Here is a 22,137-nt window from a genome sequence, read left to right as displayed (position 1 = left end):
AAGTGTCACGAAACGCCAAGTCAGCAGAGCTGAGTAGGCTCTGTCGCTTACTATTTCTCACTTCCCCTGGCCATTTTCATCAGTGGTCAACTAATGCACTGTAGGAAAGATTGTTATTTTGTTTCTTAGAGGTGATGGTTGTTGGAGAAGTGCAGAGGCACCAGATTTGCTATTTTGTGTCTGAATCAGTATCTGAATAACTCTGCTGGGAGATAGACCCACATTTAAAGCAAATGGTTGGTATAGGATGAGGTAGTCTAGTTATGCGGATACAATGATTTCCAAGGATTGTAATGTTATGTAAATACTGTAGCCAGAGAACATTCCTTAATTGGCCATAAGGGTGATTGACATACTCCTCACAGTGTTTTGATTTTCTGTATTCTGGCATAATGAGGATGTGCACACCACTGTAAACACACAGTATGTGCACTGCAGACTGGGTTATTTCCATCGTAAGAGAACTGCAGAAACAGCTTCTAACCGGAGTGTGAATGGATGGAGCTCTTGAAGCAAACTGAGCTGTGACGCTTTCACAGGTTCAACAGGAGACGACGAGCTGAGATCTGTGTTCGGCCTCCATTCATGAACATCTGAAAATCACAAGTGGGCTTCTTCGCTTCATTCATCTTAATGTTCTGGGCTTCTGTTTGCCAGGTGCCCTGTTCTTCAGCGGAGCCGCTTCCTGAGTAGCTTGTATCAAGGCCATCACACCTTCCTCTGATGACTCAATTAGGGTCACGGTAGTGCTGTATTCAGACCAAGGTTCCCACTGTGAGGTATAACCGTCACAAAAACTATGTGAAGATATTTCATGTAATGTTTCATTTTTTCCCAATTTTGAACCAAGCACAGCAGTGTTGTATTGATTTGTTCTGTTCTGTTTTGACAGGTGATGAACTGGAATGTATCATGTCTGAAGTACAGGGAACATTGGAGTTTTCTGTAGAGTTGCACACGTTTCACAATGTGGATCTCTTCCAGAGAGGGTGAGCATATTTTTTAGACATTAAGACAATTAGGCTAGCACTATATTGCTTGATACAAACTTGCCTGTACCTAGCAGTAATTAGTATGCTATATAACTGAAACATGAACAAGTTAAGTATGAGGTTACTTATACTGTTCAATTCTATGTGACAGACTGCTTCAGATTTCCGGTAAACAATCTCAATGATAAGGATAGAATAAGGTCATTTTATACCATAGAGTATGATGTGTCTGTGAGGAGATTAGAGACTGGCATCTGGTTGGCTGGGGGCTCTTTGAAATGCCAGCTTTACTGAGATTTGATCCACACACCCTCTGACCCCTCCCCCCCCTTCTGACCCATCCCTCCCCCCCTCCCCTCCCCTACCCCAACCCCAAACGAGGAAAGCTAAAGCCTTCTCATAGTAATCTCCTCGGTTGAGTGCACTAGTATATTTGATTTAACTGGCCGCCATGTTTGTGCCCCAAAGAGGAAAAAGGGCATGACGAGCTGGCAGGTCCGTCTCTGCCACTGACCACTATAGATGAGTGTCATTTGTTATTGTGAGGCAGTAAAGAAGAATTCTTACAAATCTTATACAGTAAAAGTGTTGAAAAATGAATATCGGCAGTGGAATCCATTCTGTTTTAAACTGATTGCATTAATTCACTGATTAAGTCTGCATTTGATGCAGACGGAAGAGATTGATAAGATTGCAGACCTTTTAATTTGCCAAATTGGATACCTTATCCTTGCTGTGCAATTGCTTTAAAATGATCTTCTAACCCCAGCTATTTGGGCAGTTTGTGCCCTTAAGAGTCTGTAAACAGCAATTGCTCTACAATGGGCTCCAACCATTCAATCCACTGAGCATCGACTGAGCTATCTCCAAGTGTACGCCAGACAAACACTACCCTTATTTATTTATTGACCCTCAAAACCTCTTTGCCGTTCTATACTGTCACGCCTCCATCTTTAAGAGCCTGTCGGTCGCAAAAACATGGATGCGATGACTGTGTTCACAGCCAAGCGTTACTCTCTCAGACTGCCAATGTGTCCCTGTGGACCCATGTGCTTTTAACCAATTTCTCTCCAACCCTCAGTGACCTTTGTAAGACGTCTCTTTCGATACACTGCCGCCTAATCTTCCGCTCTGTGTGCAAGTCACAATTTTCCATTATACGCAAAGCACACTTTCAGTACTTTCAGTGCAGATATAATGGTCATGTTTTTAGCAACTATAATGTATAGGAATGTATTGCTCCTCAGCCTTGGCCTCACTCTAAATGGATGAGCATTACTATGTAGGATTCATTATTTATTGCCATTTTATCTTCTCCTCATTAAATATTCAGCTACATTTGTACAAGTCCTGTCCACTGTTGTTTGACATGACCGTCAGGCCACCTCCAGGCCCTTTGTCCTGGCATGCATCTTGTTCAAATGTCTCAGCACTAATGATTTTAGTCGTTTATTGCCATGTGTAGTGCAAATATGCTCTGTACTGTATGTGGCGGATATTGATTTGGGATGTCGTTTTTTTTTCTCAGATTCTACCAGGTCCGAGCTGCATTGAAGGTATCACCTCGTGTGCCACACAGGTTGATAGCAACAACAAAGGGGAATACAGGTAAACAAATAACTGAGGTCTTGTATTTTGTACTGCAGCGTTAGTATATTTGTATTAGAGACAGAGGAAGCTATAAGGAAGTTGTTTTCTGCAAATGTGTTACATTGGCCATTGAGTTGGCCTCTTTAGAGCATACTGTCAGCATTATCTGTATTTGTTACATTGTTATGGCCTCTCTGGATATGAACGGTGAAGACTATATTTTCATGATTTGATTCATCAATGCATATTTGCGGTTATTGTCTGACTGTGGGAGGATGGCGAGTATAACCATATTCTAAACCTATGAGGTTTCATCAAAGACAACACACTGTTTCTGAGAACTGCAGCCCATAGGCCGGCTGCAGTTAGCTTCTCTCTTCTGTGCGCTAATTAAATCGTCAGGAGTTCACACACTTTCAAACTTTGCTACATGTTTTGAGTCCTGAGCACCTCATCACCATAATCCAGAATACTCCACGTCTGCAACAGGAAACTAGAGAGTGAATCCCACAGATTAAGGACTTCCTAAATTCGAGAGTAGGTTCTGAAGTGGAGTTCTGTTGATGTTGACAAGCAGCTCCCGTTCTGAAGTTCTGGGGGATGAGTCTGGGAAGAGCACACTCGCATGACACAGAGTCCCATTTAGTCGCCTGATAAAGATCTTCTGTTGTGAGCTGCATTCTTTGTCCAAATGACATACATTCTGTCTGACCGAGTTGTCTTTGAAGTGTTCTGAAAACAGTCATCTTTAAAGGTGACTGCTTTTTATCGTGCACATGCATGGTATTGCAACCAGATAGTGTTGTGTGGGAAACGTTTTTTCTTAAAATCTGTTCTCAAGCAAACAGTTTTACAGCCGTCGGTGAAATGTCTGTGTGATCACAGCAAAAAGAAAACGTATCCCCACATTCTTTCTGTCCGCCCTTATTGTTCAGATTTTCCCTGGTGTTATGACATCTGTTAAGACCCATTTGAAATTCCTCTATTAGGAACCTAACTAAAGGTTTCCCTCCGTACAGGAATCCAAACACCAGCCGGTAACTACCTGTCTTTGCGCCCAAGCCTATGGCTGGATACTGTGGCCCTATAGGCTGTTTGCAAATGTTCACTCTTTGACAATATTCTGCCTGCACAAGTTGGCTTTCATTTGAAGAATAGCAGTGTTGAATAAGGACCAGAAGCAAAGCTGTAAATTGAGTGTCTTCTTACAGGATTGAATCGTTAATTTGAGTGTGGCCATTATGAGTTTTGTTCTGATGAAAAGTGTTTCCTGTGATTGGCCCATGTTTATTAGCGTTTATTTCTTTTTTTCTTTTCTATGGAAACTCATTTTCAAAATCAGAGTGATTAACTCAGTTGGAATCTCTCCCTCGTGATTTTGGGAGCTGTTCCTGAAATAGAATAATTGTCTTGTCAGAAAGAGATCCCAGGCTTGTTTTCCCTTTAGGTCAATTACATAGAGAACTGCAGAATGTGAGACAAAATGTTTATGGAAAAAAGAATTTGTATCTGCTTGTGTTCTGTGGTGCAGTACCAGAAACAATATTTGCACAATTTATTGAGGTTAAATAGTCAAATGCATGTGTAATACGCTGTCATTTAATCTATTTAGTAGTGAAACCAAACTGAAAACACCGGCCAGATCTGTTCTTCAGAATACGCAGGAAGCACCAACACGGGCAATACCGATTTGCGGTAATATAGGCTATTTATAGCCCCTGATAGTTGGAGCAGAGTGCAGGGAGCAGTGTGTGTGTGCTTCCATGCATGTGTGCATGCGGGTGGGGGCGTGTTCTTTGGCAAGGAATGCCTGGTTGTGAAAACCCTTCCTATAACATTGAGATTTGACTTTGACACAGACATAAGATAGTCACAAGAATAACTAATAAATGTCATGCTAGGACAGTGCTAAGCAACAGTGGAGCTTAGCATTGTGAATTTTGTATTTTGCACTCCCTCAACTGCAGGCTAAACTAGACTGTGTTTAATGAGACTTCGGTGGAAACTGAACAATGCAGGTTAGGTAGAAATCCCCTTGCTCTTGTCGTGCTTGCGTCGCACAATAGCTTATTACATGAACGTCTAAGGCTTCTCAGAATATTCAATCACCAGTAACATGTCAGAAACATTTGGAGACACTGAGCTATAAACGTAATATTGACAGAACATTCTGTGAAAACAGTAACATCCCACAGTGGGGTGGATTCCTGCTCGGCTACAGGGCCGAAGATCTATGATGTGTGTGCGTACAGTGTGCTAAATTGCAGCAGCGTACAGAAAGGCTGTGTCCATATTCTAATTGGAGGGCTTAGCCGCAGCCCCCCCCCCTCCCATCTGCGACTGCATCTCCCTTCACAAGGTCACATATTAAGCCTCGCAGACAGCCTCATAGCAATAATGCAGCAGCCAGCCAGGTAGCCAGCCAGTGTGCAGTCCATCCGGGATGTTTTTTTTTTCTTCTTTTTTTTTTATCCCAATGAGACACAGGAAATAATCCCCCCACAATGCTCTCTGGGAAATTGTGTGTTTGACATTTCAGTTGTGTGTGCTCTTCAAACAACTCTAGGGCAGGAAGTGTTTCTGCTTGTGCTGAATTTGGTCAGTTAATAGCTGTGAATACAGAAAAATACAGTGATTGCAGGTTGGGATGTTTTTTATTCGCTCAGTAGCAAGGAAAGAAACATTTTATAATACTTACATTTACATAACATGCATAACACCAAATAAATACAAATATAAGTATGGTTGCCAAGTTATTAGCTAAAAAACCATGTCCACCATAGTACAAGGTACAATTTCTGGGTCTCTTTTCAATTTAAAATTTGGTAGGCTATAACATTCTTCTGAAGCATTGTTTAAAATCTAATAGATACACGTTTGGCACTCAAACCTCAGTATGTAATTTTTTAGAATACTCTTTTTGTCACGGCCACAGCCGTGCCCCCCTGTTGTTTTGGTTTTGCCTTGCCCTAGTGTTTCCCTGTGTCTGTCATTGTGTTCACCTGTGTCTCGTTCAGTGGTTTCAGTGCTCATTAGATTCATCATGTCCACCTGTGTCTTGTTTGGTTCTGTGTATTTAGGTTCCTGTTTTGTGTCCAGTCTTTGTCGTGCCCTTACCCTTGTCATCTGTTTTCCTGTTTTGAGAAATAAATCTTTTTTTTGTTGCCATGTCTGCCTACTCTCCTGCGCTTGGGTCCTACCCCACCACACACTGTGACACTTTTTACCGTTGTAGAAAAGATCCACATGGCTATCGAATTTACTTTAGAGCACAAAGTTGGAAGTAAAGCTTAGTCCCTGAGCAGTGAAAGAGTGTATTTGAAGCTATGCGGCTGTGGACCACCTTCATAATGTACAACTCTGAGCAGATAAGATTGATAGACTTTCCAGCTCTTCTCCCTTCCTGCTCCCTCCCCCTTTGGATACTAACTTGAAATGCAATGGTTTTAAATGAGCCCAGAGCAAGCAGAGTCCATCCTCCAATCTGTGACAACAAAAGTCTTCTTGATCTTCATACTGGATCTACGAGACTGGTTGGGAAGGAAATGAAAGCACTGTGCAATATCAACACACACCAGTGAATCGCTTACTGGCTCACTGAATCCAACTACAAAATAGTATTCCCTTTACATATAATGTCTGAGCTGATCTAGACCTAGTCTGACTTGAATGGAAAAATCTAATTAGATAGAAACAACAGCATTTCCTCATCCATGAGACATTATGACCAGAGGGGTGCTTGCTCGTGATGGCTGCTTGACAGGTCATGTGGCGACTGTTCTATCAGGGGAAGCCTGCAGAGGGAGAGATAGCAAGCATGACTGAGAGAGAGAGAGAGAGAGAGAGAGAGAGAGAGAGAGACAGAGAGAGAGAGACAGAGAGAGAGAGAGAGACAGAGGGCGGGGGGAGGGGGAGGGATAGGAGGGAGAGGGGATGAAGGAACGGGGGAAATAGAGAGCCCTTGCTCAGTGGGGCTCTTCCCTTCAAAGGCTTCACCCAGTGTGTCGCCCGCCAGCCTTGTGTCTCTCTCCCACCACCAGAGAGCAACACTGACTATCACAGTATGATCATGCATAAAAAGGAATTCTGTTTTCACCGGATATCATATTTGGCCCGTATATCATCATCAAATAGAGTCTTTACATGTAAATGCCTGAACACCTATACATTTACATTTAGTCATTTAGCAGACGCTCTTATCCAGAGCGACTTACAGTAAGTATAGGGACATTCCCCTGATGAAAGTAAGGTAAAGTGCCTTGCCCAGGGACACAACGTCATTTGTCAGGGCCGGGAATCGAATTGGCAACCTTCTGATTGGTAGCCCGATTCCCTAACCGCTCAGCCATCTGACCCCTATACAGTAGTTGCTGTCTCATGGAATGGTGAATCAGTGCGTCATTACATGATCTCATTCTGGCGGTTCCTCTCCTGTCTGATGTGTGTGTTGTGTGTGCTGGCTCCGCCCCCAGGTGAATGCAGCCTCAGTTCCTCGGGCGTCTACGATGGTGCCGTGTTCAGCAGGATCTTTCAGATCCTCTACAGGAACGAGGAAATTGCAGTCAATGACAGTATGACCTTCAAGGTCCACCTGCTGCTGGATGGAGAGAGGGTGAGTTATGGTCATTGGCAGATGTACCCTCCAGAATTCCCTGGCATACATGGATGACGTGGAGAAAAGACATCTTACTGCAGACATTTCCCCCCCCGCCCATTTTTGGGGGGGATCAATAAAAAAACACAATGACGTTCTTGTCCGCAAGGACCTTGTCTCATCAAATGAGACAACCGGCTCGAAAATCCACCGGCTCATATAAGCGTGCAAACCTGCCAGACAGTTATTGATGATCTTTGTACTCTGCCGTGGCGCTGTGAGCGTGACCCCCAAAATCCAGTGTGTCTGGTGTTGTTGCTGCTGTGAAGAAGAGGTGGGGGTGGGTGGGCTCAGATTGATCAGGGGTGACAGGGAGGATCCAAGATGGGAGCTGAAGCACACTGAAACGGCCCTGCTTGGAGACGAGTCATCCACATGCTCCAGACTCCTGCCTCAGCCCTCATCCCTGGGCTTTACCTTTGTATTCCTATCCTCAAATAGCTGTTCTTGAGCATTCGTGACTGCACAGCTCAATAAATACATATATTATTTATTTATTAATGTTGTTAAAATTATTCAGATTCAGTCAGAATATAGAGACTGCATTAGTGTCTACATCGGGTGTCTTAATTTTAGAAATGTCATTACATGTGTTATTACACATTTATGTAGATGTGACAGTGGCTCTGGAGGTGTATCAGGTTTCAGCTGTCAGCTTTCCCTGACTCTCCTACTCATTACCCCCATAGAGGTTATCTGCTCCTCTCTAACGGAGATTAGACAGACCAAAATACCCCTCCATTTCCTCTGTGTGTGTGTGAGCGCGCGTTCAATCAGAATATCAATAGCTCTGACAACACTGCTTGTTCTTATTGTGTGGATGTTGATGCCTGTGTGTATTTGTGTTGCACAAGATTTGCAGAACGAATACAATGTGTGTGCTTGTGTGTGTCTGTGTGTGTGTTTTTGAGAGACAAAGGTACACGGGGGAGTTAGAGAACATTTCGGTCCATTACTGGCAGAGGCGACACATTCTTTTCAATAGTTGTTTGTTTCTTGAGCTGTTGACAGAATATCCATCTTAGCCATAATTTCCTATTATTCACAGCCAATACAAAATTGGATAACGTTTGCTGTTATGCATTTACATGTATGAAATGTGTATTGTTGTGTATTTCATGGGGTCCTAACATAACTGTTTCCTGTGTCGTTTCTGTTCCCAGTTAGAGGAGGCTTTGAGCGAAGTCGATTTCCAGCTCAAGTTGGACCTGCATTTCACTGATAATGAGCAACAGTAAGCTACAACACACAGCATGCACACTGAGTGATGACACACACGCACACACCCTCACACTTTGGATTGGATGCAAGTGGCATAGCCAATCAACTTCTTAGTTATCTCCTTTCGATCTGTCTTTGTTTATCTCTGTCTCGCTCTCTCATCAGTGAACAGAAGTCCAAATGTTAGTAGCTGATGTTAGAAGTCAGGGAAATGCCTTGAGCACTGAGACAGGGTAGAGTCGAAGGTAGGAAAGATCACACTGAGGTGTCTAGACTCGGGGATGGAACATTCATTTCAGACCTCCGAACGTTCTTCTCACCTCGGGAAGAGAGTCATCCGACAAGCTAACACGAGCTTTCAGTGTGTTGGTGGGTGCTGCATCATACATCACTAACTGTATTTTAAGATTTGAACAAGCCCTCCTCTGTCGTCTACTGTCTCCCAGGCTGGCGGAGATAACGACGGTGCCTGTGATAAGCAGTCGTACCCTGGGCCTACACTTCCACCCCAGGAAGGGGCTCCACCACCATGTTCCTGTCATGTTCGACTACTTCCACCTGTCCGTCATCTCTGTGTCCATACATGCCTCCCTGGTGGCCTTACATCAACCACTCATCAGGTAGTCCACCACAGAGATGCAGAGCTGCAAACTTGGCTTCGCTTTGACCCCTGAACTCAAACATGCCTCAGTGGAGGTTCTCCATCAGAAGGAGTCTGTACACTTGTTTTATGGAAACCGGTTCTTAAAAAGCTGGAGTTTTCCCTGGCAAGTCCACGGGAATCGAATGGGTGGACTTCTGTATGACTGTACAGCACTTTGCAAGTCAAGTCCTGCTTATCTGCGGCTCAGCACACTTGTTGTTTGATTTAGCAGCCTGCTCTGAAATTGCATCCTCCGGCTACTTGAATGAATAGTTTTCCAAACACTTACGTGATGAATCCAGCTGCCGATACCTTCACCCAAATGTTTAGTCATCCATTACACTGATTACAGCAGAGATTTATTGATTGCATTATACTTCTCTCCCTCACATTCCCTCTCGATCACATGCCCCCTCTCTTTATCTCTCTCTAGTTTTGCACGGACAGGCAAGGGCGCCTGGCTTGGCAAGGGCTCTCCAGAAAGCGGAAGCGACCAATCCGCCATGTCCATAGAAAACCTCATGTTCGGCGCTGGATACTGCAAACCTGTCATCACAGAGGTATAGTCACCATGGAGTTCATCAGGCACCCAGTTCCCTGCTGAATAATCTGTCAGATCCCCTGGTCGTTATAGACCGTTTTAGTAGGCCACACTGAGATTAGAGCTGATGTGCTCCAGTTTTTCACCACCTATTGTTTTCTAATTAACCTGTATGCCTGGGCAGGCAGGACCCACAGCTGGCCTCAGTTGAAGATGCTCTTTCTCCTTTGTTTTAATGGTGTCGTCCTCTTATCTGACTCACAAGGCATTAGCTTGTTAAGTGGTCGGGCGCGGTCGGCGTTGTGCAGTGAGAATGATTTGCCATGAACACTTTCATGCTCCTTCATGGTGTGGGAGAAGGAGAAACGTCCAATAGAGAAACTATTTTTCATTAGCTTGTTACGACGTGTACGATGTTGGACATTTCCTGTACAGGTCAGCCTCTACCTTGGGTCCAACTGGTTAGTTATATTTTTTCCGCTTCAGTACTGGTTGGTTTTCATACGCGTCTCTCTTCTTTGGGCCTGAGGACGTCACAGCCTGCGCTGTAAACCTTAACGAGTGCCCGGACAGCTCCCCCTGTTCCTGTTTTTTACACCCACCCCGACCGAGAGCTTTAATAAGCGCTGCGTTTAGCCAGGCAGGGGAGCTTCGTTTGATCGCGGTAATGAGTTCTCCGGCTAACGGCCACGTTCCACGTCGCTGCAGGTGAAATGTGTTCCGAGTGATCCCGTCTCCCCTCCACCTTTATTTATTTAGAGGCTCCTACCTGGGGGCTGAAGCACGTTTCTCAGCACTTTCCCCGACCGACCCAATGCATTTCCACCCTGCTTTTAGTTACCGTCGTTATTAAGAGCGTTGTTATAGCCAAAGCCCGACACGTGTTTGTTGCAGATATTCCACCTGGATCAGCTGAAACGTGGTGTTACCAGTCTACGGGTGAAAGAAAAAGGTGTGTTTTTAATCATTTAGGCCAGAACGCCACAGGGCTATAAAAAGATGTGCATGAGAGATCTCAATCCAATCTTTCTTTTTTTTTGGAGACAGATTATTACTGGAGTTGGGGCCTCGAGGGTTACAGACCCTTTTGAGGGTTAATGAGTGTAGCCTACAGTTCTCTCACAAGAATATCTTCAGATGAAATTGTGCAAGTTAAACCTCTCTAAGTAGGCGGACAGGAAGCCTATTCCTCGTGCTATAAACGTGTCTCACTAAGTAGAGGCATGTCTGTCCATGTTATTTCCCTTGTACTGAAATACTGAGCGAGTCTCGCCATGGTAAACAGATGGACCCCCTATGTCTACTTTTCCCATGGTGCTCGGCAACAGCCACCGAACGCAGTGTACCATCCGACTAGTCATCCTGGTATTCCTGTCACACACAGTCAGGTCTCTTACTAAGGAGACTGCAGTGTCACTGTAGTGAGAGAAGAAAGTATTTTTAGGAAATGCAGTCTGTACGGACAGGCTGTTTGGTGGGATGAGAGACAGGTCAGCCCCTAATGCATTGTCAGAGAAGAAAAAACTCCTTTTTAAGATAACGACCGGTTCATAGTTTAAAAATTGTTATTTTGCTTTGCTCCTTCGCTCCAAGGCTCCACGGACCAAGCCCCCCGTAACAGTAAAACGAATTATGAAAGTAAACATACAGATGTTCCTTCCTGGTGTGGGGATGCTGCTGAGCTGCAATTACAGAGCACGCTCAGGTATGATGATAGGGCTGGCGCTTTACTAGCCTCCAGCAAATTATAGTACATCCACAGATACACAGGCATTACATGCCTTTAAAACGGAGTCCCTTTGGCGCTGGTAAAACCTCCCAGCCAGAGGATGAACCTGGGGATGTGGGCTGAACCCGGGCCTGAAGCCGAGCCCCTACTGGGCTGGTCCAATGCTTGGTCACCTGGCAAAGATGACAGCTTGGCAAGTGTGTGTCCTGTCAGTGGGCTAGAATACCACATTTTACTATCAAAGTTTGTCAGTATGGACTACAATAACAAGGTTTGCTTAGAATGTGATGTCCTAATAAGTTCCAATATGGTTGCTTTGTGGTTAGAGTGCCATCTTCTGGCAAGAATGAGGCATCCATACTATATGAGTTTGTGCTGACAATTGGTTGTGCTGCCATTACAATGTCTGTCATTCCTTTAGATCGTTTTGTTGTGGAAAAACATCACACTGTTGTAATTATGAACATGGGTAACGATTATGGATTATATGATTGAAAATGAACCCCTTAATAATTGTTTTACCTTTATATGCTATATTAACCAGATGCAAAGCTGTTGACTGATGAGTATTGCCACTAATATGTAGAAGATATTAAGCCCAAAGTGCAAATCTGGATATTTAGGGGCTGAGGGCGAGAGAAGACTGTGTGTGTGCTTCTTCCATAGAAAACTACAAGGCCCAGATATCATGGACTACAAGGCCCAGATATCATGGGACAGATTTACAACTTTACACTCAGCAACCCAGTGCAGCTGGTCTTCAAGGCCAGAGCAAGCCTAAAAAATAGGAGAGTTTTCTATGCACCTGTAATCTGAAGCCTTTAGAGAGAGAGACCAATAGAGTGTAAAATGCATTATGCATCTGTGACAAACAGTAATGTACCAATAGCAAAATTACAGAACTGATAAGGTTTTGATATAAAAGAGGAATGTCTGGATAAAAATTCCAGTCTGCTCCCGGGAACACACTCACTTGTTTAGATACGTTTGTGTCTGAATAAACTTTTGAATCAAACTCTGAGTTCCAGTGCGACTCTTTGGTCTTAGAATCTAGCCCTTCACGACAATTAGAATTATTCTTCACTTCAAGACGTAGTATATATTTCACAATATAATGGAACTTACAAAAGTATTTATATCATTTCAAACATTGAGAAATTGATAAAACATAGTACATATGTATCCACTTCAGTTTCTGCTGTAAAAACGGGTTCATCCTCAAATGACTTAGGCTCCTCATAATTCTGGTTACAAGTCTGTTTCTTTACAAGTTGTTTTTAGAGCCTGCTTGTGTCTTTCATATTTGATCCTCCATTGGTTTAAGACACTGGTGGGAACACAGAGAGAAGTTCCTCGTACACTCAGTCAGTAACAAGCTCACAGGCACCTTCCTAGCGGAGGCTGTATAACTCAAGCATGTGTCCACGCTGGTCATCAAAGGAGATAGTTGTTTAACTGTTGAACTGTTTCGTCTGTGTCTCCTCAGGGGAGTTTTTACGTACCCAGCGAGGACTGTCTGCAGAGAGCTCACACGTGGCACCGGAGACTGTGTCGCCTCCTGCTGGTGGCTCTCAGAGGCCTGCGCTCCTACTTCACCGCTCTGATGAAGGAGATCCCCCAGCTGCCTCAACTGGAGATAGGTGAGGCCAGCTGAAGATGATTCATCACATGCTTGTAGACAGTCAAAACCTGTTCCTAATGTGATGCGGTGTGAGAAAAGGTCTTTGGAGTAAGCTACATGTTGACATGAATACGTTTCTCTTTACAGAGGAGCTACCTGTGGAAGAGACCCTAAATCAGATGACAATAGAATTACAAGTGAGTTTATACGAAATACTTCAATTTGAAATGGAAATATGTCTGTTAAACTGTACCTCACTCCTGCTTAACAAATCGCAGTGTCATAGACTGGAAAGAGTTCTCCACTAATCTCTTCCTTCCCGGCATTCGTCTGCTTCCTGCCTTAGCTGCAGGGCTGCCACGAGAAGGTGGCTGAGCAGGTCAGCAGAGACGTGAGCCAGCTCTGCTCCCAGCTGAGTGCTCTGTGGAGCCAGTTCCTGGAGGCGGCCGTACCCAACCCCCACATCCTGTCCTACCTAGCCCAGGAGCATCACACACTCAGGGTGAGACTCCCTCATCACCAGCCCTCAGAGCGCCCTGGTTGTAAAACATGAATTACATTCCAGTGTGTGATAGAACCCCCCCCCACCCCTCACCCAAGTGGCGTGCCTAGATACAGGCACAGAATCCAAATGCAATTTACATCTAATCACTTGGATGATTAATGTTAACGTTAAAGTATTCCCAATCTGCTCCTTAATATAGCAGGGTTCTAGGCTCTTTTATTTGACGACGTTTCATATCCTTTGTCAGAGAATAATCAACCTGCTTGGCTGAGATTACCCTGCAGGGATGTTTTTATTCTGCCACCCTGCTAGTTAGGATTTCAATTAACACCTACTCTGTGATTATAGTCGAAGGAGAACAGCAAGAAAGAGTGTACCTAATCCATTGTCTCTCATAGCTTGGATCAAACACCTTTTTTACTTTGCCTCTTTTCATTCTTTACTTCCACAAATTGTCAGTATTGTATAACGTCAATGGGATGCACATCACTGACAATGTGGTTGGCTGTGCTTCAGGTCAGGAGGTTTTCAGAAGCATACTTCTTCACTGAGCACTCCAAAGAGACGTCCCTCACCTTCCAAGAAGAGCTGTAAGTACTAAGATTCTGGTTTAACAGCCCCATCACAGCTCCATGTCAGCTCTATGATAGCTCCGTGGCGACTCTTGGACAACTATCTGTGTTGTGATAACCTGTGTTATTGTTACAGGATCAACAAACATGGGCAGATGGCTTCAGAGGTACGTAGCTCTGATTATCTGATTCGAATGCCCCCTTTACCTGTGGAATGCCTGGACATAGACGGAGACTGGAACAGCCTGCCCATCATCTTTGAAGACAGATACGTAGAGTCTCCTTGCACAGGTGAATATCCTCACTCTAGATTGCTATGCTACTTGGATGGACTATCCCCTTTTAAGTTGTCTTTAAGATGGGTAATTGTTGTATTGTAAGCTCTGTAACAGACAATTTGGTTCGATCCTATTAATCCTGTTGATTTGTGATTGTAGAGTGGGGAGCACATGTGCCAACCCTTGCTGGGAGTGATAACCAGGTCACCTCGGACCCTCCTACCATCACTGCCAATGGGATATACGAGCTTGGCCAGGGAGCCAGTTCACCAGCAATACCCCACAAGCCCTCCGACACCGAGGACTGCATGGACCTGCCCGCCTACATCTCTCTGATCGGTGGCCAGAGCAGGAGCACCAGCAGCATTAGCAGTCTCCAGGACCTTGTTCTGGATAATGAGAGCCCAGAGCCCTCCCAGGCAGGCCCAGCAGAGGAGCAGGACCCTGGAGACCAAGACCCCGGAGACCAAGACCCCGGAGACCAAGACCCTGGAGACCAAGACCCTGGAGACCAGGATCCTGGAGAACAGGCCCTGTCAGAACAGGACCCAGACCCAGACGGGAGCCTTGGTTCAGGGCTGAGGTACATCACAGACAGGCCCACTGATGAAGACCCACACCGGGGAGATGGGGTCTCTGTTTTCTCCTCTGAACACAACCCCTCCACTGACTCACACCGTGGTGGTGAAGATGGAGCTGTTATTCATCTCACAGGGGAGGATGACTCTGTCAGTCAAGATGTCCTCGAAAACAAGAGTGCAGGAAAGAGCGAGTTGGATGGGGAAGAGTCGGATGTTGCCATGCCACTGACTCAGTCGATAGATGACGAGAGCGAAGATGCCCCCCTGAGTAGTCTCTCCACCCACCCGGCTCCTCTCAGAGACCAGCCAATCACGCCTCCTTTTACTGGGAACCTCAGGAGGGAAATGAACTATCGGGGAGGAACGGGCGGCTTCAAGATCATGAAGCGCTCATCCTCCGTCATCTCCGACTCAGGCATCGAGAGCGAGCCCAGCTCGGTGGCCTGGCCCCTCGAGGCGCTGAGGGGGCGCCCTCCTCTGGACTTCTCCAGCGAGCGCGAGATCCTCCAGCCGCTGGTGAGGCGGCGCGGCGCAGCCCACCGGAGCTCCCTGGAGGGGGGCCTGCAGACGGAGAGCAACGGCAGCCTCGGGGGCATCCAGGCCTCGCTCACCTCCATCAGCTCGCTGCCTTACGAGGAGGAGGAGCTCCAGAGGCAGCAGCTCAGCAAGCTCACCAAGTCCGTCTCCGCCCCCCAGATCAGCAGCCCAGAGGACACCGAGGAGGACCAGGGCCCGGCCAATCAGGAGCCGGACACGGAGAGCGAGGGGACCAACGGGTACGGGTGGGAGGAGGGCTCCTCCACGTTTGCTGCCGGTGGCGGGGGTCCCCTTGAGAGAAGCCAGGAGCCTCCACCCTCACTGGAGGACATCCTGGAGGGAGATCTTCTTGATGCTGGCCTGCCTGCTCCATCCCTGGAGGTAAGCACAGCTCAGAGGGCGAGTGGCAGCAGTCCCAGACAGATCACTGGACCTGTTAATACATGCCTGAATGAGGAGCCACGGGACATAGTGGCAGCGTTAAGCGACTCCCCCAAAGCGTTTTGGCTCCAGACGTCTATGGACGGTCCCGATGTGAAAAGCACAGCTCTAGTCAGTCAGACAGAGGAGGTGAGCTGTCTTGGAGACCAAGGGATGTTGGGGTCAGAGGTTGTGGCAGCCTGCAGCTGTGGAACCAAGCCATGTGCTCATGAAAACATGGTGGAAGCTGAGACCTGTCCGATCGGGGACGAGTGCCAAAGTTTAAACCAGATTAAGCTGCTTGATCTTGAGGACAAAAACCTTCTGGGTGACCCTCGGGTAACCCCACTGCCCCAGCAGGACACCGACAACACACTCAGACCCGTTGACCTCGTAAATCTCCAAACCAATGGCGCGGCACGCTTGGATGACCTCATCGGGTTCGCAGCCAATGAGAGAGAGCCTCGGCCACTGGAGTGTCATAGTCAGCCCACTGCGAAGATCCCCAGCTCTGGCCTGGCCTTCATGAATAGGAAGGTGGTGGAAGTGGTCAACATGTCTGTGTCCTGTGCCCCCACTTGTCTCCCCTTCTCTTCCGTCCTCCGAGACTCTCCTTCCATCAGTGGCCTTTCTACCCGCCAGGCTACCTCCCCCATTACCCATCAGCCCCTGGGCTCTTTTGGCATCATCTCCTCGTCGTCGTCCAACACCCTGGGTACAGAGCACGAGACCAATGAGAGGATGCTGCAGTGAGTTCCCGTTTTCTAACAGACTCAGATTCAGAAAGAACCAGTGATGTTGTGTCTGATCCTGCATACATGAACTACAAATGAGTTGCCATATCAGGTTTCCATTTATTATCGCGTTTCATCTCGTTTCATCATCTCCGCCCACTGTGCTGCCCTCGTTCCAGTTTCTTCAAAGCCAAAGAGGATCTTCTGAGGGAGATGAGCCTGCAGGCCGGCCTGTACAGCGACCTGCCCCTGCTGGCATCCGACCTGCCCTACTTCCCCCCCGAAGAGGAGGATGAGGAGTTTGAGGACGGGATCCACCTGGTGGTGTGTGTCCACGGCCTGGATGGTGAGTCGGCAGCAAAACGAGCCCCACGGCCACTCCACTGTCCTCCTCGTTCACGTCCGTCACATTTGGCTTTCAACAGACCCATAGCTTTGATACAGGACATACCAGAATTGAATGTAAAGCACAAGATTTTCGTACGTTACTGCGTATCGTTTTGAGGTAGTGTTGTCTTTGTACATGATTCGTCATGTTAGCCTCCAGTTTCTTAGGCTTACATTACAGAGGCTGTAAAGTGTAAATGTATTTACCACAGTGTGGTTTACACATTGTGTCTTCTTTTGTCACTTTCAGGAAACAGTGCAGACCTACGGCTGGTCAAGACCTTCATTGAGCTGGGCCTACCAGGGTCGAGATTAGACTTCCTTATGTCTGAGAGGAACCAGGTAGGGTCTGAGGTACAGTGTCAGGTCAGGACACGTTGGGAGAATGTTATCTGAACGGAGCGTCATGCAGCACCGTTTAAAGAATGCTGACATGCCCTCTCTCTCCGCCCAACAGACCGACACGTTTGCAGATTTCGACACCATGACGGACAGACTGCTAGATGAGATCATTCAGCACATTCAGCTGTACAATCTGACGATCGGCAGAATAAGGTCAGCCTCTCAAAGTTTACACTGCTGGCTACATATTATACGAAAACAGCAAGAGCGGAAGTCCATTATGTTGGTTTGATCTGATAATAGAAGATATACAAGAACACTTGTAGTAAACTAGTTCAACCACTTGGTGGCAGCAGATTGATTTCGATGCCCTCTGTCCTTTCGTTCAGGTCAAAATGACAAGGACACAAAACAATGAATTTCCTTAAAAAAAGATTGTTTTTTCTATCCCGTGGTTCCAATTAAGGACATGAATTCATCGTGTGAATGAATAACCCTAAATGTGCCAATCACCTTCTTTGTAGCCAGAATGAAGCAGCTATTTCAGCATGTTAACTTGGTTTAGAGTTTATACTCTGGAGTTGTAGTCGTAGCGATTAAAATGATGGGTTTCCTCCGGCAGCTGGCTCTGTTCACATTCTTGCCTCTATATTTAGTTACAGAGCAGACAGGGGAGAAAGAGCTGCTCAAATCTGGTGTACAGGGTGGTGTCGGCTATTACTGTACTGCTACATTAAAGAATGTGACAAGTCTATGAAGTAGATCTTACACCTGTGACTATAATAATTAATTATTGTGCCGTATTACCATGTCTTCCAGTCCTGGAGGACAAAGCTGGAACATAAACCATAGAGTGCATGTATTATGCAAGAAAGAAAGTTCTAATTGCTGAATTACAGTTGCGTATGTGGATACGGACGAGGGCTTTAGACCGTTACAGTACCGAGAACATCGAGGAACGTCTTCCCCTCTGTCTTTTGGTAATGAGGACCGTTGCGGTGGATCAGGGCTACTTTGCGCCAAGCAAGCACTGAGCTGAGCTGTAAGCGGTAGATAGACGTGAGAAATGAGGTTCATTTCTGGGCTTCTTTTCTCCGGCCCTCAGCTTTATTGGCCACTCTCTGGGGAACGTCATCATCCGCTCGGTGCTGACGAGGCCACGCTTCCGCTGCTACCTGTGCAAACTGCACACGTTCCTGTCTCTGTCTGGCCCCCACCTGGGAACCCTGTACAACAGCAGCACGCTGGTTAGCACAGGTAAGTGGACCACACATGGACAGTGTGATATGACAATGCATCCTGCACTATGCTGACCTGCTAGGGTGTTCCTGCTCCTTAGCTACCTCCAGTCTCTGGTACGCCCTGCTTCTTAAGCGTGTATCTTCTCCTTAGCTACCTCCAGTCTCTGGTACGCCCTGCTTCTTAAGCGTGTATCTGCTCCTTAGCTACCTCCAGTCTCTGATACACCCTGCTTCTTAAGCGTGTATCTGCTCCTTAGCTACCTCCAGTCTCTGATACACCCTGCTTCTTAAGCGTTTCTGCTCCTTAGCTACCTCCAGTCTCTGATACACCCTGCTTCTTAAGCGTGTATCTGCTCCTTAGCTACCTCCAGTCTCTGATACACCCTGCTTCTTAAGCGTTTCTGCTCCTTAGCTACCTCCAGTCTCTGATACACCCTGCTTCTTAAGCGTTTCTGCTCCTTAGCTGGCTCCAGAATCATATGCCCTGCTGTTGTGCTCCGGAGGCATTTCTTTAGAGAGGATGTGTTTGTAACATTCAAACTTGTCTGTTTCCAGGTCTGTGGCTCATGCAGAAGCTGAAGAAGTCGGGATCGTTGCTGCAGCTCACCTTCAGAGATCACACCGACCCGCGAAAGACGTTCCTCTACCTTCTAAGCCAGAAGCCAGGTACTGGAGTCGAAAGATGGCACAAACACTACTCCAATATGTTCCTCTGTAGACTGATCACTGAGAGAAGCCAAATGTTCATAGAAACTTTGTCGTCTAGTCTTATTTCTGTCTGAGTCAGCTGACTCGTACTCAAACCAAGCCAGCTAACTCAGAGAGGCCACCCCACTGTGTGAAAACAACAAAGTAGCTGTTTGTCACAGAGACTTGAAGAAGATAAAACTGGTAACACTGTTTTTTTTTTGTTTTTTTTCTCCGAGCTGTGCCAGGCTGACAAAATGATCCAAAACCTGTCATTTGAAACCTACCAGTGCAGTCTCTAAAAAGCGCACTGACAGGCGACAAAAAAAAAGAGAGTTGTTTTATCAGTCGACGGCTGTCAGAAGATGATGATTGTGAGGTTGTGATAAAGCACTCGCTCGCACGCGCACTCTCACTCGTTACATTCACTTTGTCTTTTCTTGCTGCCGTTCCAGGACTGCAATTCTTCAAGAACGTTGTGTTAGTTGCATCGCCGCAGGACCGCTATGTTCCCTTCCACTCGGCCAGAATAGAGATGTGTAGGACTGCACTCAAAGACAGGACCACAGGTCAGCATCACACACATACACACGCATACACACACACAGTAAACTGGTGGTTTGGATCTTTATTAGAGACTGCTCATCGTCCAGACTCATGCAGTGAGGGCCACTCTATGTGAGGTACAACTCATTATAATGAGGCCTTTCACACATACCACACAATAAAGGTCTAAAGTATTATCTATTTTATATCTGTTAACCCAAAGTGTCAGTCCAGTCAGCATTCTAAACCTCTAAAGAACAGGCACCTTATGATCTAATTTATCTGTGTCTGTCTCTCTGTTTGTCTGCCTGCTGGCCTGCCTGCCTGCCTGCCTGCCTGCCTGCCTGCCTGCCTGCCTCCCTGCCTGCCTGCCTGCCTGTCTGCCTGTCTGTCTGTCTTGTCCATCTGTGGATGTGAAGGCCCGGTGTATACAGAAATGATCAACAACCTGCTCCAGCCCCTGGTGGGAGCCCCAGACTGCAGGTTAATCAGACAGAACGTGTTCCACGCCCTGCCCAACACAGCCAACACTCTGATTGGCCGAGCTGCCCACATCGCCGTGCTCGACTCGGAGCTCTTCCTCGAGAAGTTCTTCCTCGTCGCAGGGCTCAACTACTTCAAATAGAGACAGACTTCCCACAGCGTAGGCTGGTGTCTAAGGCTAATGAGGTGAGAGAATAACGTTTTGTTTTGTTCCGTTTTTTTACCCTGAGCGTGTACAGTGTAAATAAGTACCGTATGTTTACCCTGTGTTGTCTAACAGATAGACATAAATACTTCATTACTGCATTAGCACTACTGTATAAACCGACATCATAAGTTAAGTTCAAGTCATGTGACAGCAGCTAGGTTCTGAGTCTTGTTTACCTTTGTCAACTGAAATAAGCTCTATTTCATACTTCATTACTGGTGTTGAGTAAGGCCTTATGGATAACATGTTATCCAAAGCACTACCAAAAGGATAGTTATGGCCAAGAGCATTTAGTTCAGTATTTGCTATTTAGATGATTTGATGAAGAGGTTCGTCTGGATAACTGGTGTGAACTTTACTTGAAGGAAAACACTGAATAAAGTCTTAACTTGATGAGAGATGGTTGCTTCGGCTCGATCTCCTCGACTGTATATTGTACGATATTTATGACAAGTTGAACATCCACAGAGAATGTGGTGATATTTTATTGTACAAAATCTTTCTTTTTACAAAACGAATCTAGATATTGTTTTAAATTATTTATTTTGTATTGATTGAAGTTCATCCCCCCCATAAAATGTGACCTTTACAGTGTTTTCTATCGACATCCGTTGGCAGCATTGCAAACAGGCCAAAATAGAGGGCAAACATTCACTATAATACAGTGCAAGTCCTATATACTCCTTGTAAAAGTTGATATATTACATATCCTAAATGTGTACACTCATCCAAAAGCATTTGCAGCGTGTCTAGGGTGAGTTCTGTTGTCATTAACCTTTCAATGCCTTCGTGTTTTGTGAAGAAGCTCACTGTGTTGATGTCGCCCAACCTTTTCTGTCAATTGTGTTTTATTTTAGCTACTGTACTGATTCTCTGGAGGCAGAAACATTAGTTGAATGCAGGGTCACAGCGTCCCTTAGCTATCTCCGAGCTGATTACCATGTTGAAGGTTTATAATATCTTGAAAGTGAAATGTTACATCGACAGAATCTTCTATCTCATGGACTTGCCCCATTTCTATCATAATGATCTAATTAGAATATTGTTAGTAAAACATCTCTGGTGTGGACTAGTTTCTTCCTCTTTTCTGTTATGCCACAGTTCTGTCAGTCACATGAAATGGACAGTCAGTGAGTCTCTCTTTTTAAGCCCCTCGAGACTAAACGCCTCACATAGCCACCGTACACGGCTGTCCATGAAGATCAAACAATGTTTACATTTTGATATGAAAGAGCGGTTGCCGCGGTGTCACCCGTGCAAAGCTTGACATCCGTCTGGCCATTCACATCTGTTGGCTGAAACCGCAGGAACCCTTCACACTGAGCGACGAGCGGGCTTTCCTTACTGCTGTAGGTCCGTGCACTTAAACAGCTTGCCAGTCCCTGTCCACGGCATTGAAGATGGACTCCACACCACCCGTGTGTGTTTTTCTCTTCTCTCCTGTTGGTTTTGATGGGCGCTTCAGCTCCTTTAAGGGATGACCGACCTCAGCAGGTCTGTCTGGAGCCTCTGCTGGTACGCCATTGTCCTCAAGATTACTGTCCTTTTGTACGAAAGGTGACGTTTCAAAGTGCTCTTGTGCCAGCTGAGAGATGGCTCTGGCTCCCTGTGTTCGCTGTAGCACT

The 22,137-nt window shown here is 46.1% G+C and overlaps 1 protein-coding gene across 1 annotated transcript; it reads left to right on the top strand.

The window, feature by feature from the left end:
- The first annotated feature begins 912 nt into the window (after positions 1-912).
- fam135b (family with sequence similarity 135 member B) lies at positions 913-20,446 on the top strand. The gene is made up of 20 exons (XM_067255909.1): positions 913-989; positions 2,521-2,600; positions 7,055-7,194; positions 8,400-8,470; positions 8,904-9,077; positions 9,534-9,660; positions 12,857-13,010; positions 13,139-13,188; positions 13,338-13,493; positions 14,013-14,086; positions 14,205-14,359; positions 14,506-14,769; positions 14,842-16,633; positions 16,798-16,964; positions 17,256-17,347; positions 17,463-17,560; positions 18,453-18,604; positions 19,144-19,254; positions 19,731-19,844; positions 20,241-20,446. The coding sequence occupies exons 1-20, from the start codon at positions 913-915 to the stop codon at positions 20,444-20,446; spliced, it is 4,254 nt and encodes a 1,417-aa protein (XP_067112010.1).
- The last annotated feature ends 1,691 nt before the right edge of the window (positions 20,447-22,137 follow it).

This window comes from Osmerus mordax, chromosome 18, assembly GCF_038355195.1.
Source record: "Osmerus mordax isolate fOsmMor3 chromosome 18, fOsmMor3.pri, whole genome shotgun sequence".
Lineage (NCBI taxonomy): Eukaryota > Metazoa > Chordata > Actinopteri > Osmeriformes > Osmeridae > Osmerus > Osmerus mordax.
This window is presented reverse-complemented; position numbering and strand designations above follow the sequence as displayed.